The sequence below is a fragment of the Saimiri boliviensis genome, chromosome 14, assembly GCF_048565385.1.
Source record: "Saimiri boliviensis isolate mSaiBol1 chromosome 14, mSaiBol1.pri, whole genome shotgun sequence".
In the NCBI taxonomy this organism is placed as follows: Eukaryota; Metazoa; Chordata; class Mammalia; order Primates; family Cebidae; genus Saimiri; species Saimiri boliviensis.
This window is the reverse complement of record NC_133462.1, coordinates 72,899,192-72,926,944: the sequence shown is the minus strand read 5'-3', so window position 1 is coordinate 72,926,944 and position 27,753 is coordinate 72,899,192. Positions and strand designations below refer to the sequence as shown.

The following is a 27,753-nucleotide window of genomic DNA, read 5'->3' as shown; positions in this document are numbered from 1 at the left end:
TTATTAGGACCCACTCCTGAGATAACCCACTCCATGGAATGGCCATGTGATTATGGCCTTAATCCACTCTGGAGGGTGGAGCCCTCATGGCCTAATCACATCTTAAATGTCCCATATTTAAGTACCGCTACAGTGGCAATTAAGTTTCCAATACATGAACTTTGGGGGACAAACCACAGCAGTCACATCACACCAAACATTTCGGGTCCTCCAGTGAGAGGGGAAGGGAAGGGGACATGGGTGATCAAGGTGATTGAATTAATGAATGGAGAACAAAAATTAAAAATCTGAGCATTTTTTAGTCTGAAATATAAAAATAATTCTAAGAAAGCTTAAAATAAATTCAAGCAGAGGAACTTTATTTATCATAAGTTCTCACATTTACATGGCAAGGTGAGTTTTCTGAACCAGAACAACCCCAGGATGACTTCAGAAATGTTGAAAAACCACAGAATTATAGTCCACTGCACAGTAAGCAGTTACTTACTCTATGTTGAATTTAAAAAGAAAGGAAAGAAATTTTTTCAGGGAAACATGGTGTCACGGAATTGTGAGAGATGTTATCAAGTATTTGATCAAACATCCCGTTTTATAGACATGGAAACTGATTACTTACCCAAGAAGATGTAAGTAGCTAGTAGCAGTACTGACATAGGATTCCTGTTTCCTACCTCTCAGTTTAGGATGTTTAAAAGCCCAACTGGTATATAATCCTTTGGATTAGTATCTGAGTTGTTATTAAATAAGCAAATCTTGTGGATTCAAGTGTTCAGCCAGATCATTTCATAATTTTTCTCATTACCTTTCTTATGAGCCTATTTAGTGACTTCTCATTGAATGAACTGGCTGATGCTCCCTCATATTTATATTCAGCCTTCCTTTAAGGAGTTTATATATTTTCTTGTGAAGGGAGTATAGTTTGGAGGTTAAGAGCACAGATTCTGGAGCCAGACTGCTGAGTTTGAATTCTGATTTTGCCAATTATTATAATTTTGAAGTTGGACAAATTCAGTTTTCTGTGCCTCTGTTTTCTTGTCTATAAAATGGGGAGGGTAATGGCTCTTTTCTCATGTCCTCTAAGGCACATGTTGCAGATCAATTGAGAATTAGAAAATATATGTATAAGTGCTTTAAACAATGACTACGCATACTAGCTAACATTTATTAAAAATTTACTGTAATTATATCGAATATCTACAATAATAGTTCATAATCTGCTTATATTCAACTGACATATGAGTAGTTTAGTTCAGTAAGATGCTTTGATGTCACCACTAATGGAATATAAGTAGGAGATACTTTTTTGACGTTTGGTAGATCTTTTTGTTTAAACGTTTGGAAAAACCTAGTGTTCTTGTGGGGTAGATAGATAACTACTACTTTTTTTTTTTCCTGAATTAGTGCCATGCTGAAAAATTATATGCTATTTCTGCATAAGGAAATCTTATAAAGTCTTAGCAGAAACATTTTGTGTATACTCATTGTTAGGATATTAAGAACATTTTAGAAAGAAAAAAAAAAAAAACACTAATCCCACCCTTACTGGCCTAGTTTCATTTTCATGTTCTTTTTGTTCTCTACCCATATATGTGCATGTTTTGCAGAGTTTCTCATATAGAAACTGACGTTCATTTTCAGTTTGTATTGCAGGTGCTTTTGCTTCCTGTGTTGTCATCCTAGATTTTTCTTATCTAATCCTGTAACCTGTTTTATTACATTTTACTTACTTGCCTATGAATGTAAGTTAAGCTTGTTTCCAAGGTTTTGATGTGACAAGAGAAACCTCTTGAGGGAAACCCTTGTTTGGAATTTTCTCCACCGTCCCATCCAATTGCACTCCCCATTTAGAGAAATGGGTACTAGCTGCCATTTTGGGGGGTAGTCGCCAGTGTGAGTTAATTTTTCTTCCCAATTTTCTTTCACTTTTTAAATTTCTGCTTTTCTTTCCTGAATATAAGATCCAGCCACCTATTGGAGTTGTGAGTTTTTAGGGACATCTTTATCCTTGGCCACAGGTCTTGATACCAGTCCTGGATGTGTGTGTTTACTGCAGGTCCTCTAAGGCACGTGTTGCAGATCTGTACCTACTCAGCGCTATTAAAAATCAGAAGCTACTGTGAAAGTGAATGATCTGGCAGGGCTAACAACAGCTCCTTGTTTTATAAATATGAGTCACTCCCAGTTTCACACTGTAGATAAAACACTCTGAAAGGGACAATAAAAACAGCAAGAGGAAGACTTACTGAGATGCTGAGTAGATGTGTTTGTGTCTCCCTCCCTCCCTACTTTTCTAAATCCCAAGGTTTTAGTGCAGTGCTGAAGTATTCTGAGGGCTTAAGCAAATACAGACAGCAAAAACACATCAGAATGGAAAGATAATTCCCATTAGTTCTTTTTGCCAAATTGAGGTAAAGTGCCCTTTAAACAGGAGAGAATGCTTCGACAGATAATTAGCTTGTCTTCCTTGATAAAATATATGAATTGGATTGAGTTTATTATAATTAATTTTGCATATTATGTAAAAATATATTCATGTACCCTTATTAGGTGAATCTTTTCATTCCTACCTTGAGGGTGGCTGGAAAGCCCCATTTCTGCTCCAGTGAGAATAGAAAGAACTGGTTGGATGCTGTGGTGATGGCGTCCGGGAAGCCTCTCTTACAAAGATTGGGAGGAGCCCAATGTGGGGCACCACTACTAAAAGGCACAGAGATTTCATATTAATAGATGCATTTATTAAAACAAACTTTGAGAACACTTTTAGGCCTCAGAATGAGATGCTTCAAAATTGCCTAAATAATTACCTTGAAATCAATCTCTTGCTAGTGACATTCTTCTGGCTTCACAACAGGAGCTTTTTCCAGGGAGTGGAGTAAGTGATTGGCTGGTACAGTTAGCTGCTGGCTGGGCTGTGGCTGTGGGAGGTAGCCTGAGAGGGCATGGAGCAGTTGCTCAATGACTCAATGAGTCAAAGCTCCTCTCTGCAGTTTTTCCTCCCCACTACTCCTTAACCATTCTGAGCTCCTTCAGGCATCCCCGTGTATCTGCACACTGCTTTTAGGGTATCTTTCCTCATTCAAAGCTATTGTCATGGCTACTTGATTTGGCTCATGTTAAACCACGTGCTGGGAGATTGGGAGTACTGAAATAAAAGAGCACCCTGTGGTTAATTGATCAGAGAGCCTCTCTTCTCCAAGTTGAAGTGTTTCTTTTCTTGAAAACAGAGTGGCTATTTGATGTTCCATGGGAGCCGAATGGCTTCCTGGTGTAGTGGCTTATAGCACCTTAGATTTTAGTCATTGGTCACGACCTCTCCACATGCATGCACACACATTCACATGCAAACACATGAACATTTTAGTTAACGTTTGTAGAATGGGAACAATGATGACACTGAGCATTAACTCATTTAATGGGGCTAGCAACCGTATTATTAAATCTGTCTACAGTATCCAGTGTATTAGCTTTGCTGCAAGCCAAATGTGGCCATTGAGCACTTGAAATGGGGCCAGTCCAAGTGAAGATGTGCTGTACATGTGAAATATGTACTAGATTTCAAAGACTTTATGTAGAAAATAATGTAAAATATTTCATTCGTATTTGTTTTAATACTGACTCTTGATTATATTTGGATGTGTTAAGAAAAATGTAGTGGCGATATTAATTTTACCTGTTTCTTTTTAGTTTCTTGAAAGTAGCTACTAGAAAAAATTTTTGTTATATAGTAGCCTGATTTACATTTCTATCAAATGTTGCTGCTGTCTATGTGGTAATAATATTATCATCCCCACATTTTAGATGAGGAAATTGAGGCTGAGAGAGGTTAGGTAAGTTGCCCAAGTCACACAGCAGAAGGCCAAACTCAGACCTGCCTGACTCCAGAGCCCATACTCTTTGTCATTAAGAAACTGCTATATAATAGAGAATTTGTCTGGCTTTGTCCTCAGTTCCTGGGAAATAATTTTTAAACGCTTGGAATTCCCCGAGTGATAGGGGTGTCTTTGTTATGCATGATAAGCCCCTTGGATCACACCTGAGTTTATGCTAATGAGATGACTCAGGATAAGAATTTGTCATCAGAAAGGCATCCACGTGATTAGAAGGTTGGGCTTTGTATTAGTTCAGCCTCCTCAGCAGAGGAGAGTGGGACTGAAGATTGAGTTTAATCACAAGGCCAGTAATTTTTAATCAAGTATGCCTAAGTAATGGAACCCCAATATAAACTATGGACACCAAAGCTCAGTTAAGCTTCCTGGTTAATAAACACATTAGTGTGTCAGCAGGGTAATGTGTCCTGATCCCATAGGGAGAAGGCCTAGAAGCCCCATATTCAGGACCCTACCAGACATTGCCCTACATGTGTCTTTATCTGGCTCTTCCTGATTTTGTAGCTTTTATAATAAAACTATCGTCATAAGGATAAGGTTTGAGTTCTGTGAGTCGTTCTAGTGAATTATCAAACCTGAGGCATTGTAGAAGCCACAGAATTTATAACCAGCTGGTTAGAAGTGTGAGTGGCCTGGGAGCCCCTGAACCTGTGGCTAGCGTCTGGAAGTGAGGGCAGTCTTGTTTGAGACTGTGGCCTTAACTTAAGGAGCCTGCACTGACTCTGCTTAGTCAGTTTCAGAATTGTATTGCAGTATTGCAAGAATAGACTGCTTTTATTTGGATGTACGTATTAGGAGAACAGCAGCTGAGAGAGCTAAGTGCCGCAGCTTAACTTGCTTATCTCCGTAACACCATTTCCTTGGTGACAATGGCCATTTGCATTCTAGACTTGGAAAATGACTCAGTCTTTGAGCAACTGCTTTTGACCACTAGGATCAGTTGGGAGGCAGGCAGGCCTCTGAGACCTTCATACTCAAAACCCTTCAGGCTGTACTCTCTGGGGCCTCTATTTCATCACTCAAATAGCATCATGTTAGTGGTGGTGACATACATATGTGTTGGTCCCTCTTTGATGCCAGGGATTCTTAAATACTGGTTTTGGGATTAAAATCTTCATAGGAAGCTGACATAGGGTGATACTACGGATGAGAAATATTTTTCTTTTTATTTTTATTTTGAGATGGACTCTCACTCTGTCTCCCTGGCTGCACTGCAGTGGCATGATCTTGGCTTACTGCAACCTCTGCCTCTGGAGTTCAAGAGATTCTCCTGCCTCAGCCTCCCAAGTAGCTGAGACTACAGGCGTGAACTACCACGCCCAGCTAATATTTGTATTTTTAGTAGAGATGAGGTTTTGCCATATTGGTCAGGCTGGTCTTGAACTACCGACCTCCTGATCTGCCTACCTCGGTCTTCCAAAGTGCTGGGATTATAGGAGTGAGCCACTGTGCCCAGTGGTATTTTGATTTTTTGTTGTGTTTTTAATAATTTGCCTTTTCTGGAATCACACTTCTGTGGTATGTCCTATCACATCTCATAAACAAGGTATTTAGTTCAATTGTTGCTTTTTCTTCTGGGGCTTTTGTTTGGATTTTTAAGCCAGATCCATGTGTTTTATTATTTATTTTGGTTTGGTTTCTTCTTCCCTGCTTAAAATAGACACTGCCTCTTGTTTGTGGTCCTGGTAACCATTACTCTTCTGTTTCCTGCTCAGGCCTGGCCCATGTCCTGCAAGGCCCTCTTAGGTCACCAACTCCTAGAAAGTGACTCCTATGAGTACTTCTTGGGGCCACCCTAGAATGCAGATTTCTAAGAAAAGTCCAACATAAACTCTGTAGTTATTGGGAGAAAAGTTCACTTAACGAGTGAAAATCAGGAATAAAACAAGATTTTGGATGCATACAAGAGGCTTCTTATGAAAATAAATCAATATGACTTAGTTTCTTTCTAACATGGGCCAGGCCTGGCACTTTTCATCTGCCAAGACACCAGGCCTGCTCTTTAGAGGTCGGTGTTCAGCTTTAAGACTGGGGATAATTAACATCAGATAATGTTGAGGCAGTGTTCTCTGCCACCCAATAACAGTGGAGGTCTCAGTCCCAGTTTCTAAGAGGGGAAGAGCAGATTCATGAGAACTAACTGAAGAAATGCAGAACATCCAGCATTCTCTTTTCACACAGTACCCTGAGCATCTCACCTTCCAGAAGACCAGAGGCTTCAAGGCCCTTTTTCTGCCTTTCAAGAACATCATAGTGTGCTATTGCTCTTTGAGAGATCTAGGGCTATAACAGCACTCCCCCTCAACGCCCTGCTTTTTTTTTTTTTTTTTTCTTAGAAAAGAAAGAACTCCTGTGTTTGGAGAAACAGTTCTTATGATATGATTGTGTGGTTTCACGTGGCCTTAAGGTCAAGTAACTTTCCCAAAGGTGCACAGTTATTAAGAGGGATAAAAGGAACTCCAAATTACTGATTTCAGACCCAATGTTGTATCCCTTCAAATGGAGGCAGAAGAAACAGGGCCACCCGAGGGTGGTGACGATACTGTTGCAATCGTCTGCTACTGTTTAGCACATCTAAGTGGGAGGGCCAGCAAGCTTTGAGAGGGCCCACCTAGATCTTGAGTTGTGTACACCCTATACTGAGCACTGTGCCCCCGTCTCATATTTAGTGTTTAATAAACACATATTAAACTGAATTGAGGGCCCCTCCTACTGCTCAGTGGCATCCCTCAGGGTGAGTGTCTCTCCTGAGCCTTCTTTTCTCCTTCATGACTACTTTCCATCCGTCTCCACCATTCATTGCTCATATAGAATGTCCAAGGAGTAGGGGCGAGGAGAGGGGAGAAGGGGTAAGAGGCCACCAAGTATGATTTGCCTTGGATCTCAGCCCTCCCTGGAAGGTGCCCATTTGTCATGTTTAAGGGAGGCCCAGCACTCCTGCAGACTGCCTCTTCCTCATGAGCCTAGTCAGCCCTGGAATGCTGGGATTTCTAAACCCTTGAGCTGAATTCACTGGCCAGTCCTGCACCTGCCTGTGTGAGTTACAGCCAGATGGCATTGTTCAGCTCAATCTTCAGTGTATTCTGAAAACATTTCTTCTGCCAGTCCTATCACTGAATTTTCCTAATGTTCCTTCATCCTTTAGATGAAGGAACTTTCCCTCATTAGATTTATCTTTGGGGGCTATTTTTTTTCAATTAAATCACCCAAATCCATAGCATAATGCTGAACAAAACCTAATAGATGCCTTACAATCAACTGGTCCTATCACATCTCATTCCAATGTTTATTGAATCTAAAAATATTTAATGAGCACTTACTATATACAATTCAGATGCTAAACAGTGAATACTTAGAATTTCTATTAATAACTACAATGTAGTAACTGATTTAATTCTTGCAATAACTGTTGTTTCCTGTTAGTATCATTATTATCTCCATTTCAGGGTACAAAGAGGTTAAACAATTTTGTCAAGATCATACTGGAAAGCTGTGGGCACAGTCTAGCCCTAGTGCAGCAAACCATTCTACTCAATTTCCTCTAAGACGAACACCTTGACTTTCTTGGGGTTCACATTTTAATAAGATCAATAAACATGGAAGAAATAAGTAATTTCAGGTAGTTGTAAGTGTTCTGAAGACAATGAAACTCTAAAAAGTTCATGATGTGATAAAAGAGATTTGGAAGGATAGCTGTAAACTGAATGTCAAGGAAGACTTTTCTGATGACACATCTGGTCTGAGGTATGCATCACTTAAATTTAAATTTTTAATAAAAAATTTATTAAAAATAAATTTTTCTCCTACCATACTTTCAGAATACCTCTGTGGATTTCCCTTCCCCTACACACAGGACAGTTCTCCAGCAGACACCAACAGAATATCCTACAACATCATTTTGACTCTACCTAGAGTTAGCCTCAGACCCCACAGGCTGAGGGCTCAGTCCTACAAGATTACTCTACCTTCCCCACACTAGTCATACCTCAAGATTTCTGTAGCCCTCTCCCTGGGTCCCACGAATTTTCTAGGACAGTTCACAGAACTCAGGGAAACGGGTTTACATGTTTATTATAAAAGATATTACAAAGACTATAGATGGACAGTCAGATGAAAGAGATGGATGGGGTTTATGGAGGTTTCATTACACAGGCGTGATTAATTACATCATTGGTCATTGATGATCAACTCAACCTTCAGTCTCTGTCTCATCCTTGGAGGTTGGGGGACAGGGCTGAGTGTCTCAACTCTCTAATTATGCTGTTTTCTTTCTTGTGACCAGCTCCCTTCCTGGATCTATTTAGGGGTCCCCAGCACTACTCATCTCATTGGCATTCAAAAAACACTCATAACTTCAGAGATTCCAGGGGTTTTAGAAGCTATGCTATAGGAGCCAGGGGCAGAGCTCAAATACATATATTTTTAAATCACAGTATTACAATGAAGAGCTACAGGAAGGGAGTTCCCAGAAGAGGGAACAGCAAATGCAAAGGCCTGGAAGTGGCAAGCAGACCGTCCAGGCCTTATACACCCTCTGACAGCTGATCTTGTTCTTGACATTGTTCACTCATATCCGGTTTTCCAAGGCTATATTGAGGTTACAGAACGCCAGAGTTGAGAGAAACTTAAAAGATTATCCTAAGTCCTGATGGTATAGGGGTGGCAGAAGAGGTCATAGAGCTAGAACCTAGTATCTCTTCAGTGTGGAAGGAAGGGCTGCCCTCTGAGTCCTTGCTGTCAGGGCTTCCGTTACCCTGTGAAAAGTTAGACGTGGCTTCAGGAGAAATGGTCAGAGAGTCTGATCATGCCAGATACGGGGTGCATCCCAGGTCAATGCTCCATTCCACATGCCCTGGGTTGAACTGACCATTACTTGGCTGGTCCTCCACTTAGCCTCAAGTCCATGTTGACAGCATGTAATTTCAGCCCACCTCCTCAGAGACGAGCAGTGTTTTTAATGGTTTTATATTCCCCTAATCTCAGAGGATGGTCACTCAGACAGGTACATGCCAGCTTTTGACCCAGTGTAACTTTGTATATCTCTTAGTGCGTGGAGACCTCACCTTGCTTCAGGTGGACCTGTCAAAGCTCAGCCCCCACGGGGTGAGATGTGATCACTGGACATAGTTAAGTCCAGGTTAAAGGACAGCCCATACCTTTTCTTTCTGGCAGTTGATTCTTTAATGCTCAGCCTTGCTCATTTTATTTGCCAAATATAGAATCCAGCTCAGTGACTTGAAGTTGTTGCTATGCCTTTCGTGAAGTGAAAACATCAGTTCAGGAAAACAATTCAAATTTTGATGTTGACATTTGATCCTTTCCCCTTAAGCCACAGCTCTTTGACCTCCAGATACTACTGAAATACACAGTTATAAAAGCTGTTTGTTCGACATGGGGGTTTCATTCAAAGCAAATTAAGATGCAGCGTTTTTGGCTGGGCACTTTCATACATGGATTTAGCAATGGAACCCTATCCAGGCCTCACTGGTGTGACTTCGTCTTGCTTCCTGCTTTCCCCCACTCCTCCTGTCACGGATGTTTCTAGATGACCTTTTGTGAATGTAACTTCCAATGGGAATGTTTCACAGTAGAAATATGCTCTCCCATGAGGCTTGCTCGTGACATTTCTGAAGATTTATTTAATTGGACTTTACTTAAATCCCATCGGGAAACATACTTTCGCTGTGAAGTTGTGATGTGTTTAATTCGGGGTCTAAGATAAATGTTGGTCCTCGGGGTGGATCGTTGAGCAAGAGTTTTCCTTTTGTACAGTGGGCTTGTTTAATGAATAGCTTTACTGGGCTTTCCTCTGTTTGTTTGTTTAGCAATGCTTCATTATTTAAACTTCTGCACTGAAAAGCAAGAATGCTTTCCCTCTCCTTAGAGAATTAAACAATAATACAGAATATCTGGTTGAGCTCTTGGGAAAAATATGGCTTTGTGTTTTATAGCACTCTCCTCCTGTTAACATTCCTCTCTCTGCAGCCTCGCAGGATGATCTCATGGATTTTTCCCCCTCCTTTAATCTGTCTTGATGGATTAACCAGTATTAAGTTTGAGGCCAGTGAGCAAAAGAGGTGGAGCCCTAACATGGTATAGAGTAGCCTTCCCAACATGCAGAATGCCTACAGCTAAAATATTCTTCAGCCTTAAAGGATGCCACATGAAGGTCCTGTGCCAGTGCTGATCTGAAAGGGGGTATATCTAATGAGGAGGGAAGTGTCTTTGGGAGTGGAGTGGCCATCTGTGCATGCATGCAGCTGGTTCATGGAACTAGGGTTCTGCAAGGCTTACTGGGGTTGCCTTTTATGGGCATGCTGGTTTTTTTTAGCACCCCCCTCTCCACACCCTCCCGACCACTGCCCTGCCTCCCCCATTCTGATCTTGGGCCATGTTTGGCCTGGCTTTAAGGTATGGTACCAAGTTGGGTTGGCTCTCAGGGGCTTGGTTCTCAGGGAGCCCACAAGTTTTGGTGTGGCTCTTCAAAAGTAAGTATTATATGTTATATTTCTAAAAGTAAGCCACACTGGGAATTACAAATAGCACTATATTCATTTGGGCTGCTTTAACCAAGTGCCATAGACTGGATAGCTTAAACAACAGAAAGTTATTTTCTTTCCATTCTGGAGGCTGCAAGTTCAAGATGGGGGTGCCAGCATGCTTGGGATCTGGTGAAGGCTTTCTTCTTGGTTTGCAGACAGCTGTCTTCTCGCTGTGCCCTCACATGACAGAGTAAGAGAGATGGCAAGCTCTCTTCTTACAAAGGCACTACTCCCATCACAGGAGCCCTACCCTCATGACCTCACATTGGGGATTAGGTTTCAACATATTAATTTTTGTGTGTGTTTGAACTTTTGGGGGGAGGAATACAATCAGTCCATAGCAGCCACAAAAAATGCATTCAGTGAATGAAAGGATATGAATTTTGCCCAGGATTTGGAGTGTATGTAAATTGCACCATCTAGTACATTAATGCATTCTCTCTCTCTCTTTTTCCCTTTTCCCCTCCCCTCTCTTTTCTTTTCAAACACGTATTGATCACTGGTTGTGAACTTGAGAACACTCGGGAGCGTCCCACTGAACTCAGAATAAAACCTGCCTGCCTAAGAGTCCCTGTGAGGAGGGTCCCTGCCTCCCTGCCTCCCCCCTCCTCTCTTGGTCCTTCTTTCTGGCCCACCTCTTGCCCAGTCATTGTGCCTCTCCACATTTGGCTCCCTCAATTCACTCGGAAGCCCCCTGAGTTCCCTGCCTTTGTTCCCTCTCCCTCTGTTCTCCTGGATTCTTCTGCCCCTTTCCCAAACCAGTTCCTTCCCATGCCTCAGGGAGGGCTTCCATGAACCCCGGTCTAATTAGTCCCCTCTCATAGCACCCAGGAACTGGAGAACAGCTTCCGTTATGACTTATACTAATTTGTGACTGCCTTCTGGCTTCTTGTTTATGATTGTCATCTGCCTCCCCTGATGCAGTTGGGGGAGGTAGGGAACGGGCCTCTACAGCATGTCGCTCACCTCTTCAACTCCCAGAATGTTTGGGGAGGGTTTGACCTTAAATACAAGAGATTATAACAGTGAAAAATGTGTGAATGTGACTGGCACGTCTGTTAGGAAATCCCAGACTTCATCTGAGTGTTTATGGTGTGCCTTTCTCCCTGGGAACCGGTTGGTCTGTGTTAACATAGGTAAAGTTCAGACATGTACAGTTAGAGAAGCCAGAAAGAAAACTGAACTTGCAAGTTTTCAGGAACATGGGGGCTGGAACTTGGCTATCTTTCTGTCAGCCCCTGACACCCCCACCCCCAGCCTGGATCTTGGTAGGCACCCTTTTTAGCCATTCACTTGACTGAAGCCCCAAACCCTTTCCTGGAAAGCAAAAATACTCTTATTTTCTTTAGTTGTCATTTTTGCTAGTGAGAATGGGGCTCAATAGAAGTGGACAAAGTTCCGATGAAAATGAGACTCCACAGGCTGGGAGGAGGGTGTGTGGATGGAGGGAGATAACTGGACCCACCAGAAACATCTGTTCTGACCCTTCCATTCTAGACTAGGCTTAAGGGAGAGCAGAAGGCATTTCCCTGACCCTCTGGCAGAGGGACTGACTTGAAGTCAACTATGCCCACACCCTGTCTTTAGGTGGTTCTTACTGAAAGCTTTGTGAGACAGAATGGGGAATGTGAGCTGAAGATGGAATTCTCTGCACTAACAGGGCCTTACTGTGTGTTTGGCCGGCAGAGGCGAGGGCTCCATCACTCTTCCCAGCCCACCTTTGGCTTCTTAAAAACAGGTCTAACAAATATTCTGTGGATTCGTTTGAAATTCAGTCATCAAAATGTATTCCACGTAGAATGTCTCTCTTTCATATTTTCTTCCCATCTACTGCTGATAGATTTATGAGAGACAGAAAAGGTGGAGGGAGAGGGAGAGAAGAGTTGAAGAGGGGAGGTGGCAGGGACAGGGAAGAAGAGGGAGAGGCAAGGAAAGGGAGGAGGGATCAGGGGAGAGGAGCAGGAGGGAGAAGAAGAGGTGAGGGAGAGAGGAGAGGAAAAGAGGGGAAGGGGATAAAGATTAGAGACCGAACCCAAGGCCCTGGAGGGGAAGAAGTCTCACTGACTTCTGCAAAACCTGAGGGGGTTCCTAGCTCTGGGAACTCTGAGATCTTAACAGTTCAAATCCTGTTCACATAAAAGTCATCTGCTCATTAAAATAACACAAAGCTGTTTAATTGTTGTCTTTGTGGAAAATTACATGACTGTCATCAGCTGTTGCTTCTGGCAGTGCTTTCTGTTCTAATGTAAATAAATGAGGTAACAGATTTAAAGATACAGGCTGTATTTACATACTTGTGAGGTATCCTCTCAAAACAATCTGCCTGTGTTATTCAAATACACACAAATTAAACTTGTAGTAGCTCAAACATTGGTTATTCATTAAAGCCTTAAAGTCCAAATGGTGGGAGCTGGGCAAGAGAAGAGAATCTCCCTTCAGGGGTTAGGAACCACAGGCTGACTTTGCCTTGTGGACTGAGCTACTCCAGCCAGCTAAAATCCAATCCCTAGCTCTTTTCTATACCACTTCTGTCCTGAGGCAACTTCTGAGCCAGGAGGGTAGGGCAGTGGGAGCAGAGGGGAAATCTTTAAAGCTCTGACAAAAACTTTCCAGGGTCAGCATTTCTTGGAAGGCCTCCAATTAAACTTTATTTTTAATTTTTATAAATCATAATTCCTCAATCATTGAATGTTTCTGACTCAGTTCACAGTTTTGAGGTAAATATGTGGGCAAAAAAATTTTTTAATGCTTCCCATTGAGGGAATGGAAAAGATTTTATCAAACAAGGAAGGAAACAGTATATTTGAAAATATAAGAAAAATGACAAGAGACCCCTCCAATAAACAAGTTAATGATTGAAAAAAGTTGTAGAAGTGTATGGAACCAAAAAATCAAGAAGAAAACGCATTGCTAATTATACAAAGATTGAGAAGAAGCAAAAGTGACTGTTTTAGCTCTTGGTAAGTGTCATTGTCAAGTATTAGCTTATTTCTAGAATGCTGTATTTTTTAATATGCCAGATTGTTGGGGTGGGAGGGATCACACATGATCTGAGAGAAATAATAATAACAATTGAAGCAGCTACCTTGTCTGGGTTAAATACACGGGCTTCATTGTCTCACACCAAGAAAATTTAGGACATGGATACATGTGAGGAGTCTATGAGCAGAGATTTAATAGGCAAAAGAAAGAAAGAAAGGGAAAGGAACACAGCTCCCTCTCTAGTGAGATAGAGGGGACTTCTGAGAGGAAAAAGGCTGGCTGGTGGTGGATATGCCAGATTTTTATAGTCTGGCTTCAGGAGGCTGTGTCTGATTTACACAGGGCTCACAGATTACATAGGGCTTACAGGTGTGACATTTACACAGTACTCTGGGGAGGTTGGCCACCCCACCCTAATCTTATTATACAAATAAACCATCCCCTTGCCTGGCACCATCTTGTCTGCTTCTTACTGTACACGTGGCTGGCAGATAAGGGAAGATGGAGCCGCCATTTTGAACCCAGGTAGTTCTCTCCTGCTGGCATCCACCCGTGCAAGCTCCCAGCTTGCTTGTCTATGTGTGCAGCTGAACTTTACAGGCTGCTCTTTGTTAGAAAATGATTTGGGGCTGCTTTTCATTAAAAGGAAAACCTTACAGAAGACTTGTATACCCTCACCATCTGCCTAATTAATTTCTTCTTAACTGCTGTATCACTATGATACCAAAGTTATTATACAGAGACAATGCAATGTCTATTTCATGTAAGCATCAGTGTTCTACATTATTTGTTTGTCCAGACAATACAAAGAAAAGGATATTATTAACTCAAAATTCAGGCAAATTCTGGTATTAACTTTTCAGAAATTTTTTTTCTCTTAAAACATTACTAAATACTACTTGGTTAGATGAACTAAGTAAACATGAACAACCTTTATTATAGGAAGATAGTTTGGGGAGGGCTATTCCAGAAGTGATTTCAACCTATCATTTGTCACTAGGAAAACACCAGGAAGATATTTTTATTTTATTGTTAAGTTTTTGTAAATTATTTCCAAAAAGAGATTGACCACCTATCTCAATACGTCTTTCCCTGTAGCGCCTGTTGGTATCCCACGTATCAGCAGTCACTTGTCTTCATGTGACTTGGTGCTAATTCCTATGACAAAGGGATTTAAATAAGACTACTTATGCTCTCTAAGAATCTAAATTCCATTAAAGCTTTTAATTTGGATATACACAAAAAGGAAAATATGTTTTTAAAAAATATGTATTAATAGTGCAGTTATAGTCATAGGGTAAGGCTTCATGCATACATATAATAAGTTGTTGAAACTAAGTTTTTACAGAATGACTCAGAAAAACTGTGAACACCTCAACTTAGTGAGGAAATTGAGGTGTGCAAAAGTTCTATCTGTGTTTGTGTGATAACTTTTCTATATGTCCATTTCTAAAATTTCTAGAAATACACATATATTTCTAGAAAATTTACCAGAAATGTGTCTTTGGCTATTTGATGTGCCTTTAAAATGTCTTTTTTTTTCAATGCTCCTAAAACTTGTAGACATAGAGAACTAAATATAAATGAGGTTTTCAAGGGAGACCACACCAACCACCAGCCCCAGCCCCCACTCTGCCTGCCACTTCCTCCGGCAGTGACGGAGTGTAGACTAGGCTAACAGCACTGAGTACACCCGTAGCAGAGCAGAGCCACGGTGGGCTCTCCTCATGGCTCGTGCTTTGTCCTCCCACTCTGGTGATGCCCTTGCATGGGGTTGCCTCTGCGGAATGGTCTCCTTTTCCCCACTGCTCTGAATCAACTGTACCAGCATCAGAGATTCATCTCTAGCAACACTAACATTGACCACTGTAGTCTCTGGTCATCTTCTTGCATCTGACTACCTCCAGTGCTAGGTAGCTTTGCTGCTCCATTGACAGTCACTCCAATAGCTGCAGGGTTGGAATGCCTTCTTAAAATACCAGGATGGCCATTGTACACACAATCTCGTTGAATCATTACGACAGACCTAAGTAGTGGTATCCCATTTTATAGTTATGGAAAGATAGCCCAGAAGAGTTCAACAACTTTCAAAAAGTCACACACTTGGCATGTGGCAGATCCACTATTCTAAATCCAAGGTAAAGCTCTTTTTTTTTTTTTTTTTTTTTTTGCTGCTTTATGTATTATCCACTGTCTTTTCTACGGTTGGCTTTTAAGATGTATCTGTAGATAACTTGTGTCTCCTTTACACAGGAAAAACCCATGGGTGGAGGGACTAAAATATTTATAGATATATCTTCCTGAAAGACTTAATAATATAACAAGCCAAATAATATGGATGGATATTCAGTGGGATTCAAGATCCCATGGTATTATATGTATAGATCTGAGGTTTTATGTATATGTGTGTGCATTTTAAGTTTGTGGCACCTCCTCGTTTGTGTCTTTTCACACATTAGGCATTTCACATGTAAGCCAGACCACACTGGTTTGAGGGAAGCGGTCAAATGACGTGTCCATAAGAAGACCTCTCTGACTCATAGTCAGCCTCCTAAATCTCTCTCTTCCCTGAGTAAGAGAAATACTTCTTTATCTCTTGTTTCATACCTTACCCCCGGTGGGACAGCACTCCCATTCCACTCTCTCTGTTTGATATGGCCTCCCTTCACTCTTCTTGGGAAAGAAATACAAGTTCCCTGGGGATAAGATCATGAGCCAATTTAACACTTCCTTGGTATTTAACAGTAGGGTACTGTCAAGTTCACTTGAAATTCATTCCTACTGCAAAATACCCAATTCCTACTGTAAAATACCCAATCACATCTATTGAGGATAAAGATAATTCCATAGAAAACAAGAAGTAGAAATAATCTTTGTGGATCGAGCTGGTACCCCTCACATGTTTCTCCTGTTAAGATAGGTGATATTCTGCCCTGAAACTTATGAAGTCACTCCAACCCTGTCTTTGAAGATTTCAGCCCTGAAAGCCTGACATCAGCTCCAATTCATCCTGGCTTTGTTCTTCCACAAGATTCTTGTGTTTATAGAATCCTGAGAGGCTCTGATGTTCTACTGTTTCCATGGAGTATATCATAGCATTCTTCTGTTCTCGGTATACACAAAATAGTATCTATCTTACACCAGTGTTTCTCCCACTTAAAATAAAACACCTAGCTCTCATGTAGCATTTTATCCATGTTGAGAGCTCTTTGAGATAGATATTATTATATACAGGTCACAGATATGTAAACAGATGCAGAGACATCAGTAACTTGTTCAAGGTTACAAAGTAAGTGATAGAAGTCAGGTTTTTTCACTCAAGCAGTCTGGCTCCAGTCTGTGATCTTAACCACTATCATCAAGGTACTGTTTTACTTTTAAAGACTAGTTACTCAGTAAATAAAATAGGCAACAGAGAGGGGTGATCAATATGTTTATAGCAAACTGTCTAGAGTCCAGTTTTAGCCTACACCCCTCCCTCTGGTCTTTGGACATTACTTCTGTTTCCTGACCTTCAGTGAGTGTATTGCTTAAATTTCTGGAAACAGCTCACTTTCTAGCTTAGGGTAAGACAACAAAGTGCTGTACACCTTTAGAATACAAAAATCTCTTGCTTATAGATTTTGCATTTGGATGTGGTTTCTTTAACTCACCACCCAGTGCATTGCTTCTCAATCACATTACAGAGGACTCTTCTGTTTCCAGGACTGCAGGAGCCAAAACAGCAACAGGAGCTGAAATGCATCTGTAAAGAGAGGTTTCCCACTAAAACTAGAATCCATTGCTTCAGTAGGACTGTCGCTGAACTGACCTTCTGTTAGAAGAAACTGGCAGGCGATATTTCCACATGTGTTTCTTTAGGGGTGCTAGGTATTCTTTGTCGTTACCGTTTAGAATCCATGTACTGATCATACTCTTTTTAGCAAAGAACCTACTGTTGAGATGAGTTTTGAAAATGTTTGCTGTCCCCCAAACCACCCCACCCCACCTCACCACCCCCCAACATTGTTGCTCATGCCTAGAAAATATTTGTGCTGATAACTGCAGGCTGTTGTGCACACAGGGAAGTTAGCCACCTTGGTAGAAATTAGAGGGAGGGAAAGAGGAGGGAAGAACAGTTTTATATTCAAAATCCAATCCAGTGAAAAATCCAGAAATCCAAAGACATACAGTCCTCCTATTAGGAAAGCTAGGACCAATAAAGTGAAATCAGATATATTTGTTTAGGAAAAATAGGGAGCGATTCCTTTCTTTATGTTAAAAGTATGTATGCAAACTTTAAAACTGCTCGGATACCTTCGTTCCTAATTCTTTTTTGTTAAATAAAATTTTAAAAGTAAAAATTCAGGAACATTAGCTTACTTATGTAGAGTCTTTATATTAAGCAAATTTTTAAAATATGTATCTTTAAAATGGTAGTTTCCCAAAGTGATGAAAAGAAAAAGCACTTATAATGTGCTGGATATTGTTTTAAAGTACTTTATATTTATTAAACATTTTAATCATTACAACAGTGCTGTGAGGTAGGTACTATTATTATCCCTGTTTTATATACAGGGAAACTGAGGAACAGACAGGTGAGAAACCTGCCCAGGGTCTCATAGCTAGTGTTTGGCTGTGCTGGGGATTCAGACCCAAGAAGTGCAGCCTCAATAGCCCTGCTCTGAATTCCTGCACTGCACTTAGGGCTCTCATGGACTACATGTGTTCGTAGATCAGTTGGAGTTTAGGACAAAGGTGATGATATTGGGGGTAATAAGACATTATATATCAAACACCTGGTTGTGTATCAAAACCTTTACATAGGCTTCCTGAACTATGACCCTGATGGGTAGATGATATTACATCCACTTAATAGATTGGTAAACTGAGGCTTAATGAGAGAACCTGACTTGCACCAGGTCTCACAGCTGCTAGAAGGCAGAATCATAACTGCAGCTTGGTGTGTTTGCCTCTAACCTTTGCTCTTCACCTCCATACTACACTGCTCCTGCTTTGTTTGTTAATTCTCATATTCTAATATTCTTATATAGTCATAACAAGTGTAAAATCTTCAAGGTTTCTCATTAAGTGATCAGTCACTTTGGCCTCTGGTGGTATTTGATGGGGTAGGGTCAGGGGAAAGTTACTGGAAAAGAAAAACCAGATTCGCCTTACTCTTCCCCTTCCCCTCCAGCTTTCAATTTCAACCCTTTCCAAAGAGAAGAAAACAGTCCTTCCTGCAGACTTCTCTAGAAAAAGCCACCACTGTGAGCTTCCACTGGTTTGCTTTGCTTTAAGCACCATCCACAGAGAGAGTTTTTAACTGCCATACACTGTGCATAAGCCTTCTGGAGAACGGATGCCCAAGTTGATTAGCAGACTGGCAGTTGAACAGGAGACCGTTTCTTCAGACCCCTCAAAGAGAATTTCCTTGTTCATCTTACATGTTTAAATTGTAATATCTCCTTTTCTATCTACGCCTCCCACCTCCAAATATTACATGAACAGAGTTCCTACATGGCTTAAACATACAATATGCACATACTTTTGCACATAAGCACACTCTGTGAGTTGCAGCATTCTGTGGGTCTGTCTCAAATTCCCTCCTCCCCCTGCTCCCCCATGGGTTTTTCCCCCCATTAGGCAAATGGAAGGCCCATGCCACCTGTTAGCATTACATCATTGGCTCCCCAGAACACAGTTGCACCAAAGGCCTTAAACAAAGTAGTTCTTCTTGTATTGTTTGCACTCAAAGAGCTGATATCATGCCAACTGATGTCATTGTATGTCTTTGTGTAACTGCTATGGCAACTGGGCAGGTGGGGAGCCTCCAGCTGATGTCATTGAGAAAGGAGGTGTAGAGGCAGAATTTTAAAAAGCTGGATGCTGCTTTTTTCTGTGTGTGGGGTTTTCTAGCATGCAGTTTTTTTTTTTTTTTAAACTAGCTGCTTTTAAGACAAATTATAGCTGAGTGCCCTAAATAAGAACAGAGAGGTTTCCCCCTACTTTTAGAGACTTCTTTTGAATATGTTTTATTGTTCTTTCCTCTCATCTTATATGGAAAAATGTAACAACTGTCTTTTTTGAATAAAAAAGTGAATTAGGTTCCCATCACAGAATCTGTGTGGAATTCGGATTTTTGTGGAGGCAAAGCTGAGCAGATTTTAAAATGACTCTCCAGAATCCCTTTTGTGGAGGCTGTGACGACAACGGGTAGTTTTTATCTTATTTATTTTTTAAGTCTTCACTGGTGAAGTTTTTCTATTTTCCATATTTCTTTCCTTTCTACTTCAAAAGTATCTCTTACAGTTTAAACTTTATTATCGTAATTGCCTAGCAGAATAAACTATCAAGTAAGGGCAGAGGTTAATTCTAGAAATCAATTAAAATTAGTTTAGAACTCTTGTTTTTCTTTTCAAAAAGCTGAGGGAGGTTTTGAGTTTTTACTTTCGATGAGTAAAGTGAACAGAATATTGCCCTTTGAGTTGACTTTGGATCATAACCATACTTTAAGGAGAATATGTTTTCTCTTTTACACAACCAGCTCCGGGTCCATTGGCTGTGAACAGTCATGAGACTCGGTCTAGGTTATGGTCTGGAGTTTCCCACTGTGGCTTGCCAAAGATGAGACTTGAAATGGAGAAGAACATATGCTAGGCTCAGAAGCTAGTGGACAGATAGACTTCCTGTCCTTATTGCAACATAACCGTCTCCTGCTCATGCTTTGGGTTTTCTGCCTTATCTCCTGGAACTATCAAGACGGCCACAAGACGTCTGTCTTTGAGAGTAGATGTGTTCTGGTGGCTTTCAGCTAATAGTTTTCCAACTTCCCCCTCTTTTCAAAGGGAAAGCCAGAGTGTATCTAGTTCTGTTTGATTAGAATTAGAGCTCAGTTGGCACTAATAATGTCAATCAGATTTTATAGCACTTACATGTATATAATACAAGCCGAACTTTGGGTTTATCTGTGCATGCTATTGTGTGTAAGAACATTAGCAGAAAATTTAAACAGTAAACTGTGATCCATAAATTCCCTAACTTAAACAAGTATTTTTTTTTTTGTACAGTCCTTCAGCTTTTGGTGAATGTTTTTTACTTCACTTTTTAAACATTTAATATTAAACCAAAATATTTATTTTCACATCCTTTTGGCAACTACTCTTTTAATGGCTACATAATACTCCATGGAATGAATGCAGTAACTTTTCCTTTGTTTTCTTCTTTTGATTTACTTTTGTGTTTCACTTGGCCTTTGGTTTTTATGAAACTGATAATATTGTAGTGAACATCTCCATGATCTAGCTAACTATCTTTGGTTAGATGATTTCCCTAAGATCCATTCCCAAAAGTGAGATTGTACTTGTTCAGGGGAAGGTTTGCATTTTAAAAATGGAGGAACCAACACAGTTTGTAAGCTATTTATGCTAGACCCATAACTCTTGGGAGGCAGAGCAGAGCCGTAAGCTCAAAAGTATGCATTCGCAGACCCATGAGAGGTTTCTTGATGGGTTTATGTGCTCACAAGCCTTGGAAAGTCGAATAATAAGGAACCACGCTGCTCTCACATTCTGTTCTACTGAAAGTCAGGGTTGACAAATGTCAGGGACCTCCATGGAGAATATCGAAAAAGATTAAAAGAGCAATCACCCCATCCTAGCTTATCTTTCCAAGTACTTCTCTGCTGCTTTTACCTGTAGGCAATCATATAAATAATATCAATTAAAATAGTGAGTAACTGCTGAGCTCTGCTGTGTGCCAGGAAATTTGTGAAATATTTTAACTTATATTCATTTATCTCAGGCTCACAATCACATTCAAAGGGAGACGCCATCACCCTCAGTTTACAGATGGTGGAACTGAAGCCCAGGGATAAATACACTTGTTTAAGTCATAGTGTCAGGAAATGATGGCACCCAGATTATAATCAAGGAAACCTGTCTCTTCCAATGTTCCTGCTTGTAGCCACTTTGCTGTATTGGGAACAAACATGGGCCTCTGGGTAAGGTGAGCTATGAAGGGTACAAGACATGCTCCTATGGGAATCCACCTAGGGAAGTCATCTGTGCCTTTCTTGGCTCCCAAAGTGCAAGGTTCTATGTAGGCCACTGAGCATATGGCTCTTTGAGGCAGGTCACATTTGCAGCTAAGGAAATTGCCTGATACTGCGTGGAACTCTAAGGGAACATGCCCTCATTTGTAGAAAGAGCACATTTCCAAAGTGCTGTATGCAGTGATATTCCCCGAAGCGTGTCTTGGGTCTCCGGACTTTTCTTTTTTGTTTTGGTGTTATATATATGTACGTATTTAAAGTAGCATGAGCTATAAGCAAACTCACTCTAAGGGGAGGTGGCATTTTCTGCCAGCTCTGAAATCTCAGTCACTCTCACCTTCTGTGTTTGTGTTCCAGGTGGGCTTAGTAGTTTTAAGCAGAACCATGAAAACCTCTGTGACAACTCCCTCCAGCTCCAAGAGTGCCGGGAGGTGGGGGGCGGCGCATCTGCGGCCTCGAGCTTGCTACCTCAGCCCATCCCCACCACCCCTGACATCGAGAACGCTGAGCTCACCCCCATCTTGCCCTTCCTATTCCTTGGCAATGAGCAGGATGCTCAGGACCTGGACACCATGCAGCGGCTGAACATCGGCTACGTCATCAACGTCACCACCCATCTTCCCCTCTACCACTATGAGAAAGGCCTGTTCAACTACAAGCGGCTGCCGGCCACCGACAGCAACAAGCAGAACCTGCGCCAGTACTTTGAAGAGGCTTTTGAGTTCATTGGTAACTATCTCCCACAGGGAATTTTTATCCGCTGCCTTCCTTTCCCCTCCGGCTCTTGCTTTGATACCAAGTTCAAGGTTTACTCCTGTGTTGCAAAAAAAAAAAAAAAAAAACCTGCTCTGGAGTTTCTGGGGGCTCTGCTACCTGAAACCACCTAAGCGTTCTCTTAAGTCATAACCCGTCGGGTGTATCCAAGCCATTAGGATAAATATAAAAGAACAGTAATTGAATTTGTTGGGATCTGTTCAACTAGAAATCCTCATCCCTTGGGTTCTCAGTGAAATAGTGGTAGGGGTTAGCATTTATGTGCTCTATAACCAGAAGAATGGGTGGAAAGTGAGGAATTGGAGGCCTGAGCTGCTGCTGCTGCTATTTGATCTATTAGCACCCTTCAGCACCTTGGAAGCAACATACAGTGAATATGGCATCCCTTCCAAACACGCCCATGCCTTCCTGTCACCCTGCTAAGCCTTATTCATGCAGCATAAGAGGAGATGGTACTAGCTTTTCTTTGACAGTCTGCCCCAAACTCATTGAAGTAGGAAAGATCAGGTTGTGTAACCGGAGTAGTTCCCAAGGAGGAAGTTTTAGCAACTGCAGGCTTTAATCCCCAGAAGGAAGCAACTAGCAGCCTAATCCTCACTTCTGCAAATTCTATAGCCCCAAACTGCTTTAAGATTCAAATATCATTTTGGGAACACCTGCAATATAGCAAAACTCAACATTTGTTTATTTTTAAGTAACTTCCACTTGTATCACCCTAAGGGGGTGGGCTAGTACTTTTCCTAAATATTATAGCAGGTTGTTACCATTCCAGGAAGAACAGTTAAGTGGAGTAGGGTGTTCCCTTGTCAGAAGAAAAAAAAAAAAACAGCCTTAGGTTTAACAGCCATTGGGGTCTGCTGGATATACTGTAGTGTTGTATCTCCAGTCATTTCGCCAAGCTGTTGCCTTGCTAATTATGCCATCAGCACAGGACCGTGGAATACTGAGTCTGAAAGGACATTCAGGGTGATCACTGAACTTAGAGAAGTAAAGTGACTTCTCCACAGTCATAGGAAATCTAGTGTCCAAGAAGGGACCAGAATCCAGGGTTTTTGACTCCCAAGCCTGAGGCTTTTCACAACACACTAGGGTGATGTTTATGATGCCCTATTAAGTAGTTCCCAACTGGCAACACTTGAGGATGCAGAGATTCTGTAGATTCTTTATTAATAAAATCTGAGCCAAACCTGGAGCACTGAGGAAGAAAAATTTCTCAACAAGCTGATGAGGAACTTCTGGTTGATACGTGATGTTATGACTGAGATTCCATCTGACTTAATTCCAGTTGGAGGAAGTTAGGAAATTGTTTTCTATTTGATGAGTAGGGTAAGATATACTTGTTCTAAGAGGATTTCAACCAAAGCTCTCACATTCATTATGGATTACTCAGGCTTACCTGCGCCACCCCCCACACTTTTTTTTTTAAGGAAAACAAAACCAATAACAAATAGCATTTAGCCGGAGAACAATTCCAAATCACAACCTGCACAGGCACAATTTTATTTTCATTGTTATGTTATTGGGGAAACTGAAATCTCACAGTGTTGCTTTAGGAAGAACACAGCAGGTTTTATAAACATAATAACTTTCACTGAGAGTCTCATATAAACTAAGCAGCATCTAAGTTTAGTGTTTATGCCAGTTTATTAATTCCTGATTCAAGTGTGTATAGTGGAACCGTGGTCTAGCTGGGCACTTAGAAGCTCATTCTCTTACCACCATGATTTCTAGTCTTGACTTGGAACTAAATATTGTGTGCTGAAGGGAAGAAGTGGATAAAGAGCTGCTTTTCTTGAAATGTTATTGACTATGAGACGTAAACCTCATCTGTAAATTGAGATACAAAGTTACATCAGGTTTTTTTTCTTTTTCTTGGTCAACTAGAAGTAGTTTGGTCTAGAAGCAGTTTAGGTGAAATGACTACTCTCTTTACCCCTTCTCCTTCCTTACCTGTTTATCTAATTGGTGTTCCTTCAAGGAAGCTTTCTTAGGGATGCGTTACAGTCTAGAAATGTCATTAATAATCTGTTCAGTCAGTGCCCACACGCTATTCTCCTGAGTCTTTAATATGTCTGAAAACTTAGCAAGTCTCTCTCTTTAAATTGCTCTGGATTTTGAGCCATTGATGGAATTCCTCCATCTTCTGCATTATTGCCGTATTGGAATGTCATACGTGGATGCAAAGGGGGTTGAACACTTGAGAGGTAACACCCTGGGCCTATATACTACTACTGGTCTTTAGTTAACTTTGCAACAACTGGATTTTCTGGGGAGAAGCTGAACATAGTGTCTTTCTAGTTTAGCTTTATTCCTTTAACCTTAATCAGGGTTTAGTATGACTAAAACTCTTATCCATTTAATGCCCATTCCCGTACAGAGCAAATCCATAGAATAAAAAAAGTGTTTTTTCTCTATCACGGGTGAGAGGTTTGTTGTTACAAGCACTAGGTAACAACTGACAATTGGAATTAACAATCTTAATCCAAAGAGGAACTGTTGTGTGTGTGTGTGTGTATATATATATATATATATATATATATAAAATATTTATGTAAATATATATTTATATTATATATATTTTTATATATTTATGTAATATATATTTATAGATTATATAAATATATATTTATATAACTATATATATTTATATAATTTATATAATTATATAAATATATATATTTGTACACACATATATACATGCATATATTTGTGTGTGTGTGTGTGTGCATAATTTTCCCCTCCCTCTGTCCCTTTCCTTCCTTCATTTTTTTTTTCAGTAGTATGATTCCAGAAAAAAAGAGAACATGACATTTGAGAGAGGTTCAGTGACTGTTATAGTGGACTTCATCAGTAGCTTGTTCAATATGAAAGTTAACTGTTACAGGTCTGGCTTTAGGCCACTGCTGTCACCTGTGAAGCAAACTGTTCCTATGAGAAATTATTTCATTTAATCCTCGCTTTAAGTTTAGATGTATAGCTTCTTGTTCATGCTGATATCAACTTTTGCCAGTTCTGGAAGTTGTGACATGAATATACATAATGAACTTGTAGATTATACTTGGCTTTAAAACGATTTTAATTCATTGTTTCGCGACAAAATAAAGCATTGCAAAGTCTAGATAAAAGTTTCTCCTTCCATGCCTCTCTTTGTCTTCTCTTCATCTCTTGTCTTTCTCCCCCTTTCCAGAGGAAGCTCACCAGTGTGGGAAGGGGCTTCTCATCCACTGCCAGGCTGGGGTGTCCCGCTCCGCCACCATCGTCATTGCTTACTTGATGAAGCACACTCGGATGACCATGACTGATGCTTATAAATTTGTCAAAGGCAAACGACCAATTATCTCCCCAAACCTTAACTTCATGGGGCAGTTGCTGGAGTTCGAGGAAGACCTAAACAATGGTGTGACACCAAGAATCCTTACACCAAAGCTGACGGGCGTGGAGACGGTTGTGTGACGATGGTCTGGATGGAAAGGATTCCCGCTCTCCATTAGGAGACCACCAGGAAGAAGGATGGATTCTGGTTTTTTTCTTTTTCTTTTTTTCTTCAGTTGGGAGTAAAGTTTGTGAAACAAACTTGTTTAAACACTTTATTTTTAACAAGTGTGAGAAGACTATAACTTTTGATGCCATTGAGATTCACCTCCCACAAACTGACAAATTAGGGAGGTTAAAGAAGTAATTTTTTTAAGCCAACAATAAAAATGTAATACAACTCGTTTCTCCCCCTTTTCCTTTTAAGCTATTTGTAGAGTTTATGACTAAATAGTCTGTGCAGGTTCATAGACCGAAGATACTACACACTTTAAACCAATTAAAAAGAACCAAAAGTGAATAGAAAAGACATTGAATCACCAAGGCCTGGGGTCCTCCTGGGCTGTCCACATAGAAAACAAAACCTACCAAACCAGGCCCTGTTGTGCTCACTGGTGCAAAGAGAAAATCAGGGCAGCTTAAGTGGTCTAAGAATCCTTCAGGCATTCTTTAAAGAGACAAAGGATATCTTTGATTTTGTGTGTTTCATGCTCTGGATTTTTTTTTTTTCTTTCCTTCTCTGGGTTTAAGAGATTTTTATTTTATTTTTTTTAAGAGTAAGGAACTGACCATTATACCGTATGCCTTCACTGGCTTCTTGTGCAATAATATGATGTTTTAAGTGTGCAAACAAGTTAGAGCTGGCAGATGAATGACAGACAGATATTGCAAATTTGCCAGCTTGGAGATAGAAAGGAATTCAACAATATATCAGTTACTTTCCTTCCCACCTTTTTCCTGGTTTTTTTTTTTTCTTTTTTTGATTTGATTCTGGTCACAGTGCCATAAACCTTGTTACATATGTATATCAGAATGTAAGAAAAGAAAAAATTATTTAAAAATATTTTTCGCAAAAAAAATCTTGGTGTGTTTCTGTTGATTGTGTAAGAATTTATTTTCATTATATAAATGAAACTGGTTTGGGATGTGTCTTTTTTCCTCCGTCTTTTACCTTAACTCAGGTTCAAGCCTTTCTTAGCTCTGGTAACTTGCATATATAACAAAGTTGAAATAAAACACGGATTTTTATATAGGGAAAGAGAGATGAGAAAGACAACCTATCTAGTCTTCTGAGTGTGAAGCAGAGAGAATTAGCAAGGAAGTGAAAGAGCTCCAGTATTGATCTACCCAGTCACTATCCCCTCTATTCTCACAATGCTGTCATCCTCCTCTGCAAATATAATTCCTCTCATATTGGGGAAGCTTTGTGTAAAGTGAACTTAAGGGGATCCCATCTGCCTGTGCATGTTGGTGACCAAATCACTGCCAGATTGATTGGTGAGAATTCAGTGATCTTTCCAGTTGCTATTAGATAAATATTTATGACAATCTTTCATTTAGGGATCTTGATGTTTCCCTGACTCCTCCATTGTCACTTGCTCATTTGACATCCTTGGTGACATTAACATGTAATGCATTGCAGCAAATTTCTGTTGCCTACTCTTTTCCCAGAGAACTGAAACTCAGCTTTGTACATATGTACAGCTTCCTTATAACACTGGGTTAATGCATAGCTGGGTTCCCAATTCACTGTTGATGGAGGGTTGGGGGCATGGGAAAAATATAATGCAAATATTTTCTATGTTTAATTAAAATAGAAGTCTAGTGGGACTTGGCCATAAGAAAGATTTATGACAAACTGAAATTTGCCTGGGGTGAATAAAAGAGTTGAAGAATCTGGCATGTTGGAGTCTATGTGATGGCATTTGACATAAATAATTTTGTGTATGTTGGCTTGAAAATGTTAAAATATTTTTTGACGTGTTTTAAAAAGTGGCTTTTCTACCAAAAATAATTTTAATTTTATAGAAAAGTGGAAACTGAATTTAACAGCAATTAACAGAGCTGTTTTGGATTATTTTAATACAATACAAAGTATTAATCAGGTGAAAAGTAAATCTCTGCTTTGTACTTTCTACTCTTCAGACAATTTCCTTGGTGCTAGAATTTATTTAAGGAGTCAGCTTGATATATAATTTGTGATTTAAAATACATGGTTCTTTCT

General features: G+C 40.4%; 1 protein-coding gene across 2 annotated transcripts in view; it reads left to right on the top strand.

Moving 5' to 3' along the window:
• DUSP10 (dual specificity phosphatase 10) overlaps nt 1-27,431 on the top strand; it is a 42,796-nt gene extending 15,365 nt beyond the window's left edge. For both annotated transcript variants that reach the window (XM_074385227.1, XM_003930332.4), the window contains exons 3-4: nt 21,801-22,172; nt 25,405-27,431. In XM_074385227.1, the coding sequence (XP_074241328.1) occupies nt 21,801-22,172; nt 25,405-25,670 (638 nt within the window). In that variant the 3' untranslated portion in view covers nt 25,671-27,431. The remainder of the gene's footprint in view (nt 1-21,800; nt 22,173-25,404) is intronic.
• Nucleotides 27,432-27,753: the final 322 nt, after the last annotated feature.